Source organism: Phaethon lepturus, unplaced genomic scaffold, assembly GCF_000687285.1.
Source record: "Phaethon lepturus isolate BGI_N335 unplaced genomic scaffold, ASM68728v1 scaffold5621, whole genome shotgun sequence".
Lineage (NCBI taxonomy): Eukaryota > Metazoa > Chordata > Aves > Phaethontiformes > Phaethontidae > Phaethon > Phaethon lepturus.
The window spans coordinates 410-16,328 of NW_010519718.1; the positions used below are offsets into that span (position 1 = coordinate 410).

Consider the following 15,919-nt stretch of genomic DNA (forward strand, 5'->3'; position numbering starts at 1 on the left):
GCTTGGGGACCCGGCCAGGAGTGGGATGGAACGCCACGAGTGCAAGAAAAGGTTTTTTTCGTCTGTTTTACCCTGCTGGCTTTTATGATGCAGGTTCAGATTAACTTTCATTTTACTGGGTGTGGCTGCTGAGAACGAAGGGGAAACAGCCTTTCGAGATCCCTGTTCCAGCCTCGCATTTAGTAATTTATCATGTATTATGGGCACTTGATGATAAAAGAACACTTATGTAATTGTCTCTTGACTGTGTTACTAGAAATAACACTGTTGCCCAGAGTCATTAATGACATTTAGTGTTTTCATCATGTCTCTTGATTTTTCTTGCAATCTGGGTAGACTTCTCAGGTAATCAATGTCACTTTGGGGTCACTTGATGAGCTAACTCATTTTATTGTTTATAGAGTCGTTAGGTTTTCTGCCAGGAAGAATCCTGGACTTCTGTGGCTGGGCGGAAAAAAGAAAACATGAATCTCGAGTTTTGCAGCACCCTGATGTTAATTCAGATTAATGTTATCATTTGCCTGTATCCTAAATAACATCCTCTATCTTTTCTTCTCTGTTCTTGACAGCCTGGCTATCATGACAGAAAAGTTATTTGAATTGATTTTTTGATGGGATGCAAATGGGTCCACAGCTGCCTTGTGGGAAGTGGAATAGCCTGGTACATGGTTCAGAACAGAGGCTGATAGTTTCAGTAAAGAGAAGCTAGTGCAGGCAAATACCTGCTTGGCTGTGTCTTCCATGCTGTCAGGCTGTGAGTCAGTTCTGGTCCTGAAACCATTTGTACAGTGTATATGTATTGGAATAAAGCCTTAAATAGGTGTACTGAGCTAAAAATAGCTTTACTGAAAAGCAGTAGATTAGCCTGGATGGTACACCATTTCTACATTTGCTTTGTAATACTTAATCTAACACAGATACTGTCATGGCATTAAGTTCTGGAGTTAATTTCTTGTTATGGCAATACATATTGTGTTGTCAAGAACTATCTCATAGGTAAGTTTCGAATTGTGCTTCTGCAGTATTAGAATGGGACCTGGGTTTTGCCCTTCAACTTCATAGACAGAGCAAATGTATGATTTTGAGATCTTCAATATGAAAGATATTTCTGCTGTTAGGGTAAATCAGGGAAGGAGTTGAGGTTGAAGAATGACAGTTTTGGGTCATGACACACGTGCAGCCTATCCAGGATATTTTGCCAATAGTGAACAATTATTGAGACCCAGGGAACAAGTATAAGAGACAAAGGGGAAAAATATAAGAAACAAGGCAGTTGTAGAACGATTATTCACATTGATACACCTTTCTAGTTTCCAGCCCTGTGCACCTAGATGGGACAGGTGGTATTTGTATTTAATAGCCATTAACAGATTTTTTTTTTTTCCTATCCGTTGCTGTTGAATGTAGTTATGGTTTTTTGCCTTCACAATGACAGCTGGGTCATTATACATGGTACAATGCATCATTAAACTGAAGGGAGTTTAATGCTGTAAAGCATTGAGTAGTCCACTGTAAGTATGAAAAGGAAAGTGAAAACTTATAATACATTTATTCTCCTTTTTGTAAAATCCATTCTGTCATAGATACTTCTCTTAGGATGGTGAAGCTACTTACAGCAAAGTTGTATTTCTTTCTCTGCTTTTAGATTTCTGCTATGTCATCTTGAAATGGGCTAGCTAAAACTTCATGTTCTGTTCAAAATGTGGATGCACTGAATTTGGACAAGAGCATAAAAGAGCAAAAACATAGCACTGTGCACCAGTATACACAGGGGGGTTAACTATCTGCAGGGACCGTGGGGTCCTTGGTGGACTATAAGCAGACCATGAGTCAGCAATGCACCCTCTCTGTAAGGAAGGTCAGCAGTGTCCTAGACTACATCAGGAAGAGCATTGCCAGTTTGTCAAGGGAAGTGCACCTTTCCCTCCAGTCAGCACTGGTGAGGCCTGCCCTGGAGCACTGTGTCCAGTTCTGGGCTCCACTGTACAAGGAAGACATGGACATACTGGAGTGAGTCCAGCAAAGGGCCATGAAGATGATTAAGGGATTGGAGCACCCCTCATATAAGGAGAGGTTGAAAGAAATGGGACTGTTCAGTCTGGAGAAGAGAAGTCTCAGAGTGATCTTAGTGCTGTGTACAAATACCTGATGGGAGTAAGTAAAGAATATGGAGCCAGATTCTTCTCAGTGGTGTTACGTGAAAGGACAGGAGGCAACAGGTATCACTTAAAACACATGAAATTCCATTGAACAGAAGAAGAAGCCTTTCTACTGTGAGGATGGTCATACACTGGAACAGGTTGCTCAGAGAGGTTGTGGCCTTTCCATCCTTGGAGATATCCAAAACCCAGCTGGACACAGTTGTGGGCAACTTGCTCTGGCTGACCCTGTTTGAGCTAGATGTTTGGACTAGATGATTTCAAGAGGTCCCTTCCAACCTCAGCCGTTCTGTGTTTCTATGGCAATGATGGTTTTGTGTGTTAATCTTTCTGTAATGATTTCTGGCAAGGGTTGTGGGAAGGGAGGGTATCTTTCATTAGATGAGCCATTACAGTTGGAATAAACAGTAAATTTGGGGCAGACAGATTGTTTTGCATGAAAATGGGTTGCACTGCTTGAGACTTTAAGCCTGAAACTGTATTTCCTGTTTAAAAAGAAATCCAACTTTTGTAAATATATGGTGTCTTTGGGAATGATAGGATGCTGTAGGTGAATAAAACGATCAGAGAAGACAGAAAAGATAAAGCTTGGTGTTTTGTGAGGAAGAGGTTTAAAGCTTCCAATGCTATGGGGAGAGCCTCAGATTTCTGTAATGCACCATTCCTGGTTGGTTGGTTTTTGAGGTACAGTGTAATATATTATAGGTACCATAAGACCTGCAGGGAGCGTCTTCCCTGTAACTTGTGTTCGGCTGACTGGGCCATTTGTTGTCTGGATATATGCAGTGTTGACACAAATAGATTGTTATGTATGCACTCTATACTATTGTCTGCCTTTAGGTGAAAGAATAGGTTATTTGAATTGCTTTAAAACTGAAGACATCTGTCCTGAAATTACTATTGTCTCCTAGTGGGAGCCAGTATATAAACAGAACATATAATCATAGAATATCCTGAGTTGGAAGGGACTCAAACGGGTGATTGAGTCCAACTCCTGAGTCCATGCAGGGCAACCTAAAAGTTAAACCAGATATCTAGGAGAATTATCCAAACACTTCTTGAACACTGAAAGGCTTGGGGCCATGACCACTTCCTTGAGAAGCTTTTTCCAGTGCTTGATCATCCTCTCATTGAAGAACTTTTTCCTAATGCTACCCAATCTGAACTTCACTTGACACAGCTTTAAGCCATTCCCTCGTGTCCTATCACTGGCCACCAGGGAGAAGAGATCAGCACCTCACTCCCCACTCCCCCTCATGAGGAAGCTACAGACAACAATGAGGTCACCCCTCAGTCCCCTCTTCTCCAAGCTGAACAAAGCTAGTATCCTCAGCTGCTCCTTCTAAGTCATGTCCTGTAGTCTTTTCACCATCTTTGCTACCCTCTTTTGGACATGTTATAATATTTTTATTGCCTTCTTGTATTGTGGAGCCCAAAACTGCACACGTTATTCATGGTGATGCTATTTTTGGTTGAATTTATGGGTATCTCAATAAGAAGTGGTCACTTAAAAATAAATGCTAGTCCGGTCGAAAGACTGGTACAGTCTTCTTCAGTGTTATTTATTTAGTTCCAGTTTTGTATTGATCTGAAGCTTCAGAAGGAAAATCAGAGTTATTTCTACCTGGGAGAAAGAGCTGAGTGCATTTAAGAATAAAGAAGTACTACCTCTGGCACTTAAGGGGCTACTCTGTGGACTCTTGCACCTATTATAATTTTTTTCTGGCTGGACTTCTTAAATATTTTCTTTCTTATATTTATTCTTAATTATCATACAGTCTCTGCCTAATTAGTGTACATTGTTTAATGGCTCTTCAAGCTAAATTCAATTAGATTTTGCTGAAACTGCTAAGAAATGTCACTTAGGCATGATGTCTTTCAGTGGCACCTTCAAATGTCATTATTAATGTCTTCATAAAAAAAGTACCTAAGTTACTAAGTTTGGCTCTACTGGTCCCTAAAATAAGCTCTGTTTTTGAAGCAAAGCTTGTACTTACTAAAATGAGACATATGCTTACTAATTTGCTTTATATTTTCATATGTCCTCATAAAACTTTTTCTGAAGGATAGTTCACACAGACCACCTAACTTTGCCAGGGTATTCTGGTTCTGTCCACAGTTAATGCAGAGGTCATGTAATGTGTAATGTTACGGCAGAATAGGCATGAAACCATATGAGTTTCATATGCTTCATTTTAATTCACATTCAAGCTCTTGGGGATATTAAAATCTGCAATGTAGAGGTTGTTTCTAAAGGTACTGTGATTTTCTTTGTTTATTTTATAGAAATACAGGCTGGAATTTAGCTTTGGAAGTTCCCTTTTTCTTGGGATTTATGTGTATGTACATGTAAACATATCAGAGGAAATTTGAACCAGCATTAGTTATTGATTATTACACCTGTGTGTGTATTTTGCTGCTTCTTGTCTTGGCAGACAGAAATGGGTTTTAGTAGAATTTATCACTTTGGAATTTTTTTTATCATGTAAAAGCTGACAGTAAGAATAGAAATCCTATTCGTGGGTGATATAAAAAGTCCTAATGAATTATTCATATTTTGGAGGTGCTTTTAAATATCTGAATCCTGGTTTCCCATCTGTTTCTTCAAACCTAATAAATTCTTTGAAAAGTGCTTTCAAAAATATCACTTCCACAGCTACATTTCAAGTTCTGGTTATGTTTCTTGGAGGCCACGCTCAAAAGTCAATTTGACTATATTTTAAAGCCATGTCCAGCATGTTTTTAATGTTAGTATAAGGTAGTATGTTTTACTGATCTACAGAACATACTTTCTCAAGCTTATTTACTGCATTCATTTGAGAGCCCTCTGCAGCAATTTTTTTATAATTCATGCATACATTTTACATACCATATCTTATAACTGAATAAACAATGGTCTTTGATAATACAATATACTTTGTAGAGGCAAGCTGTGTGGTTTTTTAAAAACATAATTTTATTAAACTTTAAGAAGCCATTTGACTTACCTTGTTATATTTATCTGTCAGACTTTAAATTTTAGGGTCTTTAAGAAAACTTAAACCGACTAATAAAATGGGTTGTTTCAAATAAGGTTTATATGTAATTATAGGATTGCATCCTGTCTCAGATCAAAATATGTGAAACTATTTTAAGTTATCTATATTGAATGACTGCTGTTTACATTATAACGTAAAAGGACTGTGATTTATGTTTGTAGTCCTCTTTATTAGTGATAGAAAAGAAACTGCAAAACATCGGAAAAACTGAAATAAGTGTAGTTATAGAAAGTAAAAAGGACAACTTTTATATTTTGACTTCTTTACACAGGATACACGTGCAAATGTGAAAAAATAGGATGTTTCCAGGGAAACTGCTTGCAGTCCAAATTCTTTCAGATGTGTAAGCCTAATATTTTGTACCTACTAGAGTCTGCAGTCCTAACAATAGAATAGAATAGTTCATCTGGAAGGTACCTACAATGAGCGAGTCCAACTGCCGGACCACTTCAGAGCTGTGTGTATATGTAAACATGCTAGGAGAAGCTTCAGCACATGTTAATGCTTATGATCACACTTGAATGTCTTGTATACATACAGTGGTGCTTCAAATGTTTTCCTTCACCTTATGGTTTTTATGTTCTTATCCTCTCTCTGGATCATCACAGTCTTTCTCCAATGATGATGAGAGAAGGTAACCTCCACAAAGCACTCTAGTTTCTGGAAATTTGTTTGCAGTTGTTTTGTCAAGTGTGGGACTGACTGAACTTCCAGGTGTTTGCATGTGTGGTAGTTTTGCTGAAAATAAATGCTTATTATTTAATAGTCTATAGGTGGGTTTGTTTTTTTTTTTTTTTCACTTTTTAGGTGCATCAAATTTCAATCCTGATGCTGCTGATTCCATTCCAGGAGAAAGACCGCTCACAGATACAAACTGGGTAAATAAAGATAGGAAAGACTCTAACAGTAATCAGAATAGAAATAATTTACCATGTCCTAGTCTGTCTTCTGAAAGAGGTACAGATTATGAAAGCTCTTCCACAAAGCATCATGGCTTTTGTAATCCAGAAGGTCAGTATGGGAATTCTGAAGACTTCCACCAGTATTTTGGTACCAGTAAAAGTTTGAAGAATCGCAACTTGCAAAGCCAGAGATGGCACAGATCCAGAAACGATAGCACATGTACTAGAAGTAAGATAAGGCAAAGTACTGCTGATGTTGCTGCAGGTCCAGGAACTTCAGATGCTGCAATATTACCTGGGAGAAGAGCACCTCCTAGGGGATACAATGACTTTCTGTCCTCGGAGAGTGACAGGGAGGTACCTAATGCAGATAGTAGAGGAGCAAAGCCAAAGAAAACGCATCTGATGCATGCATCTGGAAGAGGTTTCAGGGAGAAGGGAAAGCAGGTACATGACCGGGAAAAGAGAGTGAGCTCTAAACAGAAAGTAGAGCTGTTTGGAAATGTTCCATCTTTGGATTTGACTCAGTCTGACTCTTCAGAATCATCTGTTGGAAAAGCATTCTGTGATGCACCTGTTGGTAGTGGGGATGAGCAGAAAGGCTACAATTATGTAAACAAAAGATATCCCCGGAAGCCTGTGTGGAATAAACCTCCGGTAGAAAAGGAGTGTCAGAAAAGACATGATTATCACCGTAGTAAAAACACAAAAGTAGGTAAGAAGTCTTCTCTTGCATATACTCCAAAAGATAAAAATGAGAGGAAGAAAGATCTCTGTGTTCACAAAAACAATGATAACTTGCCCAGTGAAACCAGGCATCAGTTGTCTGATTCTGTCAGATGTAATGGACGAAAGTTCCTGCTAAGGGGGGATCAGGCACCTGCACTTCATTTCAGCTGGACCCAGTACTGGAAAAAGCAGAGTGATGTACCAAAAAACAAAGAAACTCATACAGGTAAGCTTTCTAGACTGTCCTGTACTCCTGTACTAAAGATATGATCTTGAATAATTTAAACTGCCTTCACATTTGACTAGGTAAAGAGGCTTGTTTCGCATTAGGTCAGTAGCAGTTTCAGAGGGTAGAATTAAATGTAAATGTGCAGTTTCTGAGTGGGGAGGTGTTCTGTAAATTTACTAGGGAAGAACAGATTTTGTTTAAATTATTTTGTTTTACTATCAAACTGCAAATGATGGCCTGATCAAGCACCATGTTAAAACATGTATGTTGCGGGAGTGGGGAGTAAAAGTCTGAGCATTCTGAACAATGGGACTTGAGAGGGACAATCCTAAAACTGATTTTTGCAGAGTAAGTTTCCTCATGTTGTATATAGAAGTAGGAAAATGCCAGACAGAGGAACTGTATTCTGTTCCTAACTGGAATTTCACACACACACACACCCCACCTCCCCAGGTAGTATCAAAAGGTAATTAGAAATGGAGAAAGTCTCTGGATACTATTTTTGGAAGTTCAGAATAGAAGCATGTGCCCTTGACAGTGTAAAGCAGACCCACAGGTTTTGACTGAGTGAATTTTGTGCCAGCTCATACCATTTGGGACTTAAAACATTAAATGGAAATCAACTGAATCTCTTCCATGCCACCGTACTGGTTTCTGTTTCTAGACAGCCTAGCGAGCTTTTTCTTACTGTTTGAGATAAGCTTAAGTGTGCACTGAGAAAGTAGTCTCCTGTTATTTATAGCACCCAGCCAGAGGCAATAAGGAAGGAGAAATTAAAAAGATAATAAAAAAAAAATTAATTTTAAATTTATTTTTTTAATTTATCCCTTTCCAGTTGAACAAACACTAAGAATTATGTTTAGTTGGTTTTTACAGAGCATCTCAGCTTGGTCTCCTGCTGCCCAGAGTGATAGAGACAGGAGGCCTAGTTCCTGTTATCTTAACTGTGGTATTGAATCTTTTGAAGATTTTGCTTCTCGGTGTCTCTTCTCCTTCAGAGCTGAGAAAGTAGTAGCATAATCAGGAAGCATAAGATAGCTCCTGTTCCCTTAGGAGAAGCTCAAGGATCAAAATCCTCCTTGATCCTTTCTAACTTAAATATATTTAACTCTCATGCTCCTGGGTTCTACTTAAATCATAAAATTAAAGATACCTCAGTTTTTCTCCCAGCAGTATTATTGAATGAGAAGCATCATTTACAATAAGCGGGAAGAGAAGTAATCTCTTACAGGGAACTTAAGGAAATTCCCCCTCCAAAATGGCAGTCTTTCTTTGCATGCTTTAGTTGGGAGCTATTTTGGAAATGGTATCTGCCATTATTTTCAGGGGACTGAGTCTGTGCTTTTTAACCATTTATGGGTCAGCTATCCCTTCTGAGTATGGTATAGCTTTAGGTGGGGATGCTTTCTTTGCAGCAGGTAATATAGACAAATAAAACTACTAATTTGTAAGATCAGAGAGATTGCTGTTCATCAGTGGAAATTATTATTGCTACTTTTATGACAATCTCATATGGGAATCCCTCTTCCTGCTCTGAAACTAGAGCAATGCATACCAACTATCAAACTGGAGTCTTGCAGGAGTAAATTAGTACCTTGCTGATAATATACCTGTTATAATTTAAATGAAATCTTGGAATCTAATTTTAATTTTGTTTCTCAGTTAACTGATGTTTCATGCACAAGTAATATATTTTATTTGCAGGGTCGTTGATTGAACAGCTGACCACAGAGAAGTATGAATGCATGGTATGCTGTGAGGTGGTCCGAATAGTAGCCCCAGTATGGAGCTGTCAGAATTGTTACCATGTATTCCACCTGAATTGCATTAAGAAGTGGGCACGATCGCCAGCTTCACAAGCTGAAGGTTGGTATTCTCTCTTGCACACACTTTCTGTCTCACACTTTCTGTCTCAAATGTGTGAGATAATAGCAAAGTTCATGTGTTTCATATGTTGGCAAAATACTTAAAATAGTGTCTAAGCTAACCAGTAAGCTGTAAACAAAGCAAGTTTTAAACAAAAAATGTTTTTTTTTTTTCACAGTTCTTTAGGTGCTTTGTGTAATCCTCCTAACTGGTTTGATTCCTTGTAGTATTCTAGCTAAAACTAATTTCCAGGTTTGGATACATAAGTGTAAGATCACTTAATGAAATCAAGTCCATCAAGATGCAAAGCTCTGTGGCTGTGTTTTTACACACCAAGAAATGCCTCATCTTCTCTCATCTGTGCTTGGCTGAGCAGTCAAACAGAAGCAGCACTCCAAGCATTAGTTGACTGCTTTTACTCAACCACTTAGTTCTCTTCTCAGACAAAATACTCATGAAACCTGTGACTGATGTCATGCAATAAAATGAAATTCAGAGAAGGCAGAAAGCTTCTGCCTTTGTCATTAGCTTAAACTGTTTCAGATTCTTTGTATTATACCACTGTTTGGAACTCGCATACCACTACATTCTGCCCTTTGGATACTGTGTTAAGGCTGAATTGCAGCCTCTTTGCTGTGTTCAGTTGTCATGTAGACATACTCTGAAGCCTAATATTTATCTTGAATTAATTTTTTCTGTACACTGCTTGTTTAGCTTTTATAATTTTTAATTTGTCTTTCTGTCTCTGGGCAGACTGAGGAAATACAGTCTGTCACCTACTTCCAAGTGTTTGAGGGAAGTTCAGTACAGAGGGGAGTACAGTTCTTACGGACTGTAGATCTCCTGCAGAAAGGATTGGTTGCAGAGTTCTTGGATTTCTGAAGATGCATAGACAGATTTCTGGGTAGGGTCATGCTTCATATGGACAGTAGAAGGGCAGTTACAAATATCAGCATGAGATTTGAAACATAAAGGCGTTGGAATGTTTGAGAAGGGAACAGATTTTTGGGCAAGACTGAGATCCTAAGCCAAACTGAGAGTGACTGCTGAGAACCTTTTTCTCTTAGCTGATTTTCTGTCACCTTCTTTGGAGCTGATTTATCTCCCTGAAACAGCTTATTGCTTGATCAAAAGAGTATCTGCTTGCGTAAGGGATGTTTTGCTTATCTGTCAAGAAAGTGACATTAGATCATAGAATCCTGACTATTTCAAATAGCCATATCTTTTGGCCATTTGCTTTTCTTTTAAGAATTTGTGCACTAAATATGTTACTGTATTCTGTGTATGAGAGAACTTGAGCTAATCATTAATTGAAATTAAAGGTGGTGGCCTCAGCAGAGCTGATTCCCTAGCTCCACTAAGGACACCAATGCGTATTTCTTGACCTGCAAGGCCCTGCTACCCCATCTTGATCAGAACTTGTAGTTCAGAGTGTATTTGTTTTATGGTAGGTTGTTTTGGTGTAGAGTCTACTTTTCAGGCTTTGTATAATGTGCAGGCATTCACTAGACCCCTGGCAGTAATTACTGTCTACCAGAAGAGAAACAGGGCACTGTAATGTACCTAACTTAATAATTTGCTGTTTTTCTGGAAGAGGAAAAAACACTGAGGTGTGTTTTTTGGACATGATTTACTTAAAATCTGCTCAATTCTGCAAATGTTATAATGAATTCTGGGAAATCTTATCTAATCTCAGCAACTAAACTTTTCACTGCTCTATTTCACTTCCAGCTGAGTGAGAATATTCTGTTTGTAAGAACACGAGAATGTTCATTCTTTTATGTTCTTGAAGCAACTGAATGTTTCAATGAGAATGTCCCTCCATTTGGAGCCCTACAGCAGCTCTTATTTCTATGACACAGAGTAGGAGGCTGAAAGTATGTATGTGTATGTAATGTCTCAGTTGGTTTTTTTGTGATCACAGCATTGTGTTGGAGAAATCCTGAATACTTGGATGAGGTAGATAACATTCTTCCAGATCAATAGTAATGGGTATCTGTTACGAGGGAAAAGCAGGTGCGAATCTGTCGGGGACAAGGTGCAACACTCGGCAAGTGAAAGCTTTGGCTGTAATGAAAGTGTAGCATTACTGTGGTGGGAGCCCCAGGACACCAGTACTAATCAAATGGGCCCAACACTATGGAACCCTACTAGGGAGTGAAGCTCAAAGGAGTGCACCACAGGGATGGATAATAAAACTGGCACTGATTAATATATTTTACATCTGCAATGTCCTGTTTTGCTTGTTAGTGAACTCGCTGATGTAATGCAAATGCTGCTGTCCAGATTCAAAGATCTGCTGCTGGCTGTCAGGTTGGCAGCCATGCAAAGGTGGGCATAGATGATGGGGGAAGTGAACTATCCTGGGTTGCCATGTCAGTGAGATAAAATATGCTTGGGACTCTACATTCTCAGGTGGGAAGAAGTGAAGAACTATCCTGAGTTACCATAACAAAGTCTTCTCGCACCCTGCAGTAGCTGTCTTCTTGGGGACTCTTTCAGATGTGTTTTACTGAAGGTGTCTTCCCTCAGAGACTTTTTTACCTTCTGTTGTCTTGATGGTCATCTGAAAAATGACTTTTAGTTTAGCTAAGCTGGGTGAAAGAATCTCCTGATTATCTTGTGGGGAGTAATAGGGCATTGCTTTATTCTTGATCTGATTACATTAGACTTGTGGTTGACATCCAGTGTTCAGTATTTCTACAATGTAGACTGTCAGCGGCACTCAGAACTAGGGAATGGATTTTCATTGTGTATTAGAGATGTCCAGGTCAGGAGGAGGAGCTCTGCTAGGCATCGCTTTGCCATCATGTGGAAAGATTCTTTCCTATAAGGAAGAAAATAACTTTCTTCTTAAGAAGCATTCTTATTAACAATTTGAATTATGTCTTGGGGGAATGTGGCATTTGGATATTGCACAGCTAAGGTCAATCTTTACAAAAATACCTGCATTGCACACAAGATCTTTTACTGTATTATGTTTACAAAGGGGAAATTGTTGTCTCTTTTCCCCTCCCTTCTACTTCTTGTAAAAACTAACATTTTAATGGTGTTTGACTTGTGCCCTTACAATGGTAGAACAAAGTTTAAGCCATCTGCTCCCTTCTTTGCAGGGACGGTAGTTTTATTGGTATCTTCATTTTGGCTGGAAGGATTGGAGATATTTGAGTTATTACAACTGTCTCTCTTCTGCTCCCTCTGCTGCCCCTGCCTTCTGCTTCCAGATCAAGTAGTGGTCTGTACCAATCCAGTATTGGCCTCAAAGATGGCTTCTGAGTTTCAGTGGTCAGAATATGAATCTACTTGCCTATTTTTTCTTTCTTCTTTCTTTTTTTTTTTTTCTTAAGTCATGCTGTTCAAGGGTTGAAGCCATTCTGTGTGCCTTGGATATTACACAAATTTTGTCACTTTTTTTGTAACTGGGACAAAAGCTTTTGATTGTGTCTAGCTCAGAAGTCAAAGCAGTAATTTATTCTGATACAGATTATCTCCTTGGAAAACTGCAAAAGACCTTTTAGGAATGGTAACCTGAAACTGCCAATGTTGATTCTAGTATATTCTGCTACAGCTGAAGTGACTGAAATATTCTATTTGGAGTTCTTATGTACCTAGCAGTGTGTGTGTGTGTGTATATATATGTATATATGCTGTACTGCTGCATTTGGAAATGTAGCCTTTTAGCATTTACTCTTTATTCCAGCGGATGTGTTTGGATCCTTTCTTACATAATTACCTATGACTCATCTAGGCAAGCATGTAAAGAGGAAAGTTGCTTGTTTGAAACTGCATGTAAAGATCCCTAGTCTATGTAATTCCCAGCTCTTACCACTCACGGTTCTTTTGAGCCCCTTAATCCTTTAGGATTCTGAAAACTGAGGACATTGTTCACTGTGCCTTTATGACAACAGATATGTGATAGGAAAGGGCAGGTTTCTGGGCATACTACCACAGATAAAGATTTTTGTGACTGAAAGTGCTATAGATAGGGGCACTTGCAATATGAAAGTGTATAGAAAAAGATTTGTTAAATAATTACAAGTAAGGAATCTTTTTATTCCAGGAGGAGGGAGAGGCTAGCAAATACTAAAACAATCTCCAGTAAATGGGAGTGAGGTGTGTTGATGTTGCTTACTCAGCTGTCCTTTTGGTGTCTTCAGTTGGAATTCTGCCTACTTTGCTCCTATTCATGAGAAACTTCATGAAGGTGAAATGTTCATTTTGTAGGGGTCATCCTCATTCTCACTCTCTTCAGTAATCAAGGTTTGTGAGGACTGGTCCTGTAACCACTCCTTGCAATTGTGGATGTTGGGAGTCATCCTGCTGCCATTCTATCCTACTGTAATTGCATCTGAATCCAGGAAGAAAGCTTTTATTTCTTGTATTTTTGGAGGAAGGGAACTGTGCATGTTCCTCGTGGGGGGACACACATGAATGTAATTATATCTTAGAGGGGCAAAGGATAATCAATGATGAAGAAGAACAAAACATATCTTGAAAGTCCATTTTGCTTGGTAAAATGTTCCTATTTTACAAGGACCTTCACTATACTTTAGAGAAACTGTTGCTTGTAGAAGACTAGGCATCCTGCCCTGGGAAAGATGTTGATAGGAGAGGCCTTTTGCTGGCTTGAAGCTTTGATGATAGGCTTACCTTCACAGCTTTTGAAAAACATAACATGGAATAACAATGAAGAACTTATATTGTTAATGTAATAGTTTAGTATACTGTACAAAGTAATCCCATAGATTGGAATCCCTTAGTATTTAGTATGCTAGCTTTGGAAGGTGCTGACAGCTTCATCAGTAGATACCGTGTTCAGTCCTTGCTGCCAGTTTCTACCTGTAGCTTTTAACACTTCTCTTGGAGATGTTTCGGTCTGCAGCAGTCAAATAAAAAAAAAATCTTGGTCAGGAAATGCAGGTTGGTCTTGAGCATGAATATGAGAGTATACTTCTTGTGCCACTGTCTTACAGTTGATCAGCCCATGATTGTACAGCTCTCTGCAAGAGTCTTGGTGGCGCAGTGATATGAGCCAGGGTAATGAAGGGTGTGAATAGGCACCAAGTATTGAAAAGAATAGGCATGCCTTAAATTTGCATTTCAATAGTGTCAAGGCAGTCTATAATCATTTCCAGTTTGTGAAAACATTACCATTGTGCGTTACGATGGTCAACATAAGAAGTCTCTAATCCAACCAGTAGCGAACCTAGGTGTGCCTATTGTTGCAATGCAGTTGTCTTGTCACACATAGGGTTTCCTGTTTGCAGTCCCTCCTGTGTTAGTAATATGAAAATATAAATCTTGGTCAGATTTCTTAATCGTGAAGAACAGTTCTAAAATCACAGCTTTATTAATTTATCAGCATTGAATTGACTGGTTAAGAGAGACAGAGCTAATCAGTTTATATATCTTTATATCTATAATCTCTCTTGCTCTTCCCTGCCCTCCCTTTGTGTTAGTAGTGCTTTCGCATTGGTATTCTTCATATGTACTGAATTTGGGAAACATCTTCATGAATGTTGCTTTCCTTATACTGAAATTCTTCCTTTTACTGTTAACCAACACCGTCCTGAACTATAGAAGCAAGAAAACTACTATTTAATAAAATACAAACTTGAAGAATAATATCCTAGTCAATAGCTAAGTATTGTCACCTTTAAAGTAGATCATTCTGGTTTATATAGCACTAATTTATTCTAGACATGAAGCAATACTAAATTGGTCTCCTACAAGACATGTAAACTCATAACATGAGAGGGTAATAAAAAGGAAAATACAGGTGGTGCTTAAGACTATAAGTAACTATATTTTCCTCACCAATTTCCCAAACTTAACACTTTTTTCTCACATCTTTAGATATGATGAAGACTGTCTCTATTCCAGTAGAATGTCTTATAACAGGGTGCATGATAATAGAAAAAGTGCAATTTTAAAATTTGTTCTTGTCTTCATATAAAGTTGGAACCTGGTCAAATGAAGTACCACTGCTGTCTTCATCTTGATACTGTATAAAATGTATTTTTATTAACTGGCTTTCTCACTACTTCTGAGTAAATGGAAAAATTTAGCTTGGTTGCAGCTGTAGTAAGCAACAAGGCAAGAGCCCTTATTCTAGGTTTGCAAATTAGCTCCTTTATTTACTTCAAGTAATTTTTATCTTAAATCTTTTTATCTACAGATGGTAATAGTGGTTGGAGATGTCCAGCTTGTCAGAATGCTTCTACTCAAGTTCCTAAAACTTACACGTGTTTCTGTGGTGAGTTTCTTGCTTGCTTTTGCAAAGAAAACCAATTTGGTCATTTTGATTCTTTTTTCTGATTTGAATTGATACTGCTGTTTGTTTGCCTACATGGCTGAAATTTAACCTTGTTTAAAACTTCATTGACACTGGAAGGTGGCTATGCAGAGAATCACACATATGTTGCTTAACATTTAAAAAATGAAATATTAAATCATAAATGAGAAATATTTTCGTATCACTATGTAAAGACAGTTATTTTTACAGAATAATGATAGAATTGGCCTGCTATCCTACAAACTTTCCTTCTGTAGGAAGACAGAAATAACCTGCATATCTTATGTTTGTCTTTGTGGCAAGATACACCAAAATAATACACAATTGAAGCATACAACTATCTAAACCTTTAAACTGATTTAGCAATTTTGCTATTTATGTTGATCGGGGACATATACAGGTTAAATAGGAAATCATATTCAGACTTTTACAGACCTTTATGCAGATACATGTTTAATAAAAGAGGTAAATGAAGTGAGTACAGCATTTGCTAAGCTGTAAGTATATGAAAAAAAGGGAGAAATTAATTATGTTAATTGCATACATGCGAATAAATTTTGTTTGGGATTTACACTTTTGAAATTTGTGTTGATTTTACATAGCTTTCCCTTCCTTAAGTCAGAGTCACTGGAAAGTTTCACCTTGCTTTCTACAAAATAGCATATTCTGGAATTGAGACAAGAACTGGGTGTCAGTGAACT

The 15,919-nt window shown here is 38.2% G+C and overlaps 1 protein-coding gene across 1 annotated transcript in view; it reads left to right on the forward strand.

Annotated features, from left to right (window-relative positions):
- Positions 1 to 15,919, forward strand: part of NFX1 (nuclear transcription factor, X-box binding 1) — a gene marked incomplete at its 3' end in the record, with an annotated part of 51,420 nt that overhangs the window by 389 nt on the left and 35,112 nt on the right. The window contains exons 2-4 of the mRNA XM_010297129.1: positions 6,005 to 7,054; positions 8,762 to 8,923; positions 15,102 to 15,179. Coding sequence (XP_010295431.1) covers positions 6,005 to 7,054; positions 8,762 to 8,923; positions 15,102 to 15,179 — 1,290 coding nt within the window. The remainder of the gene's footprint in view (positions 1 to 6,004; positions 7,055 to 8,761; positions 8,924 to 15,101; positions 15,180 to 15,919) is intronic.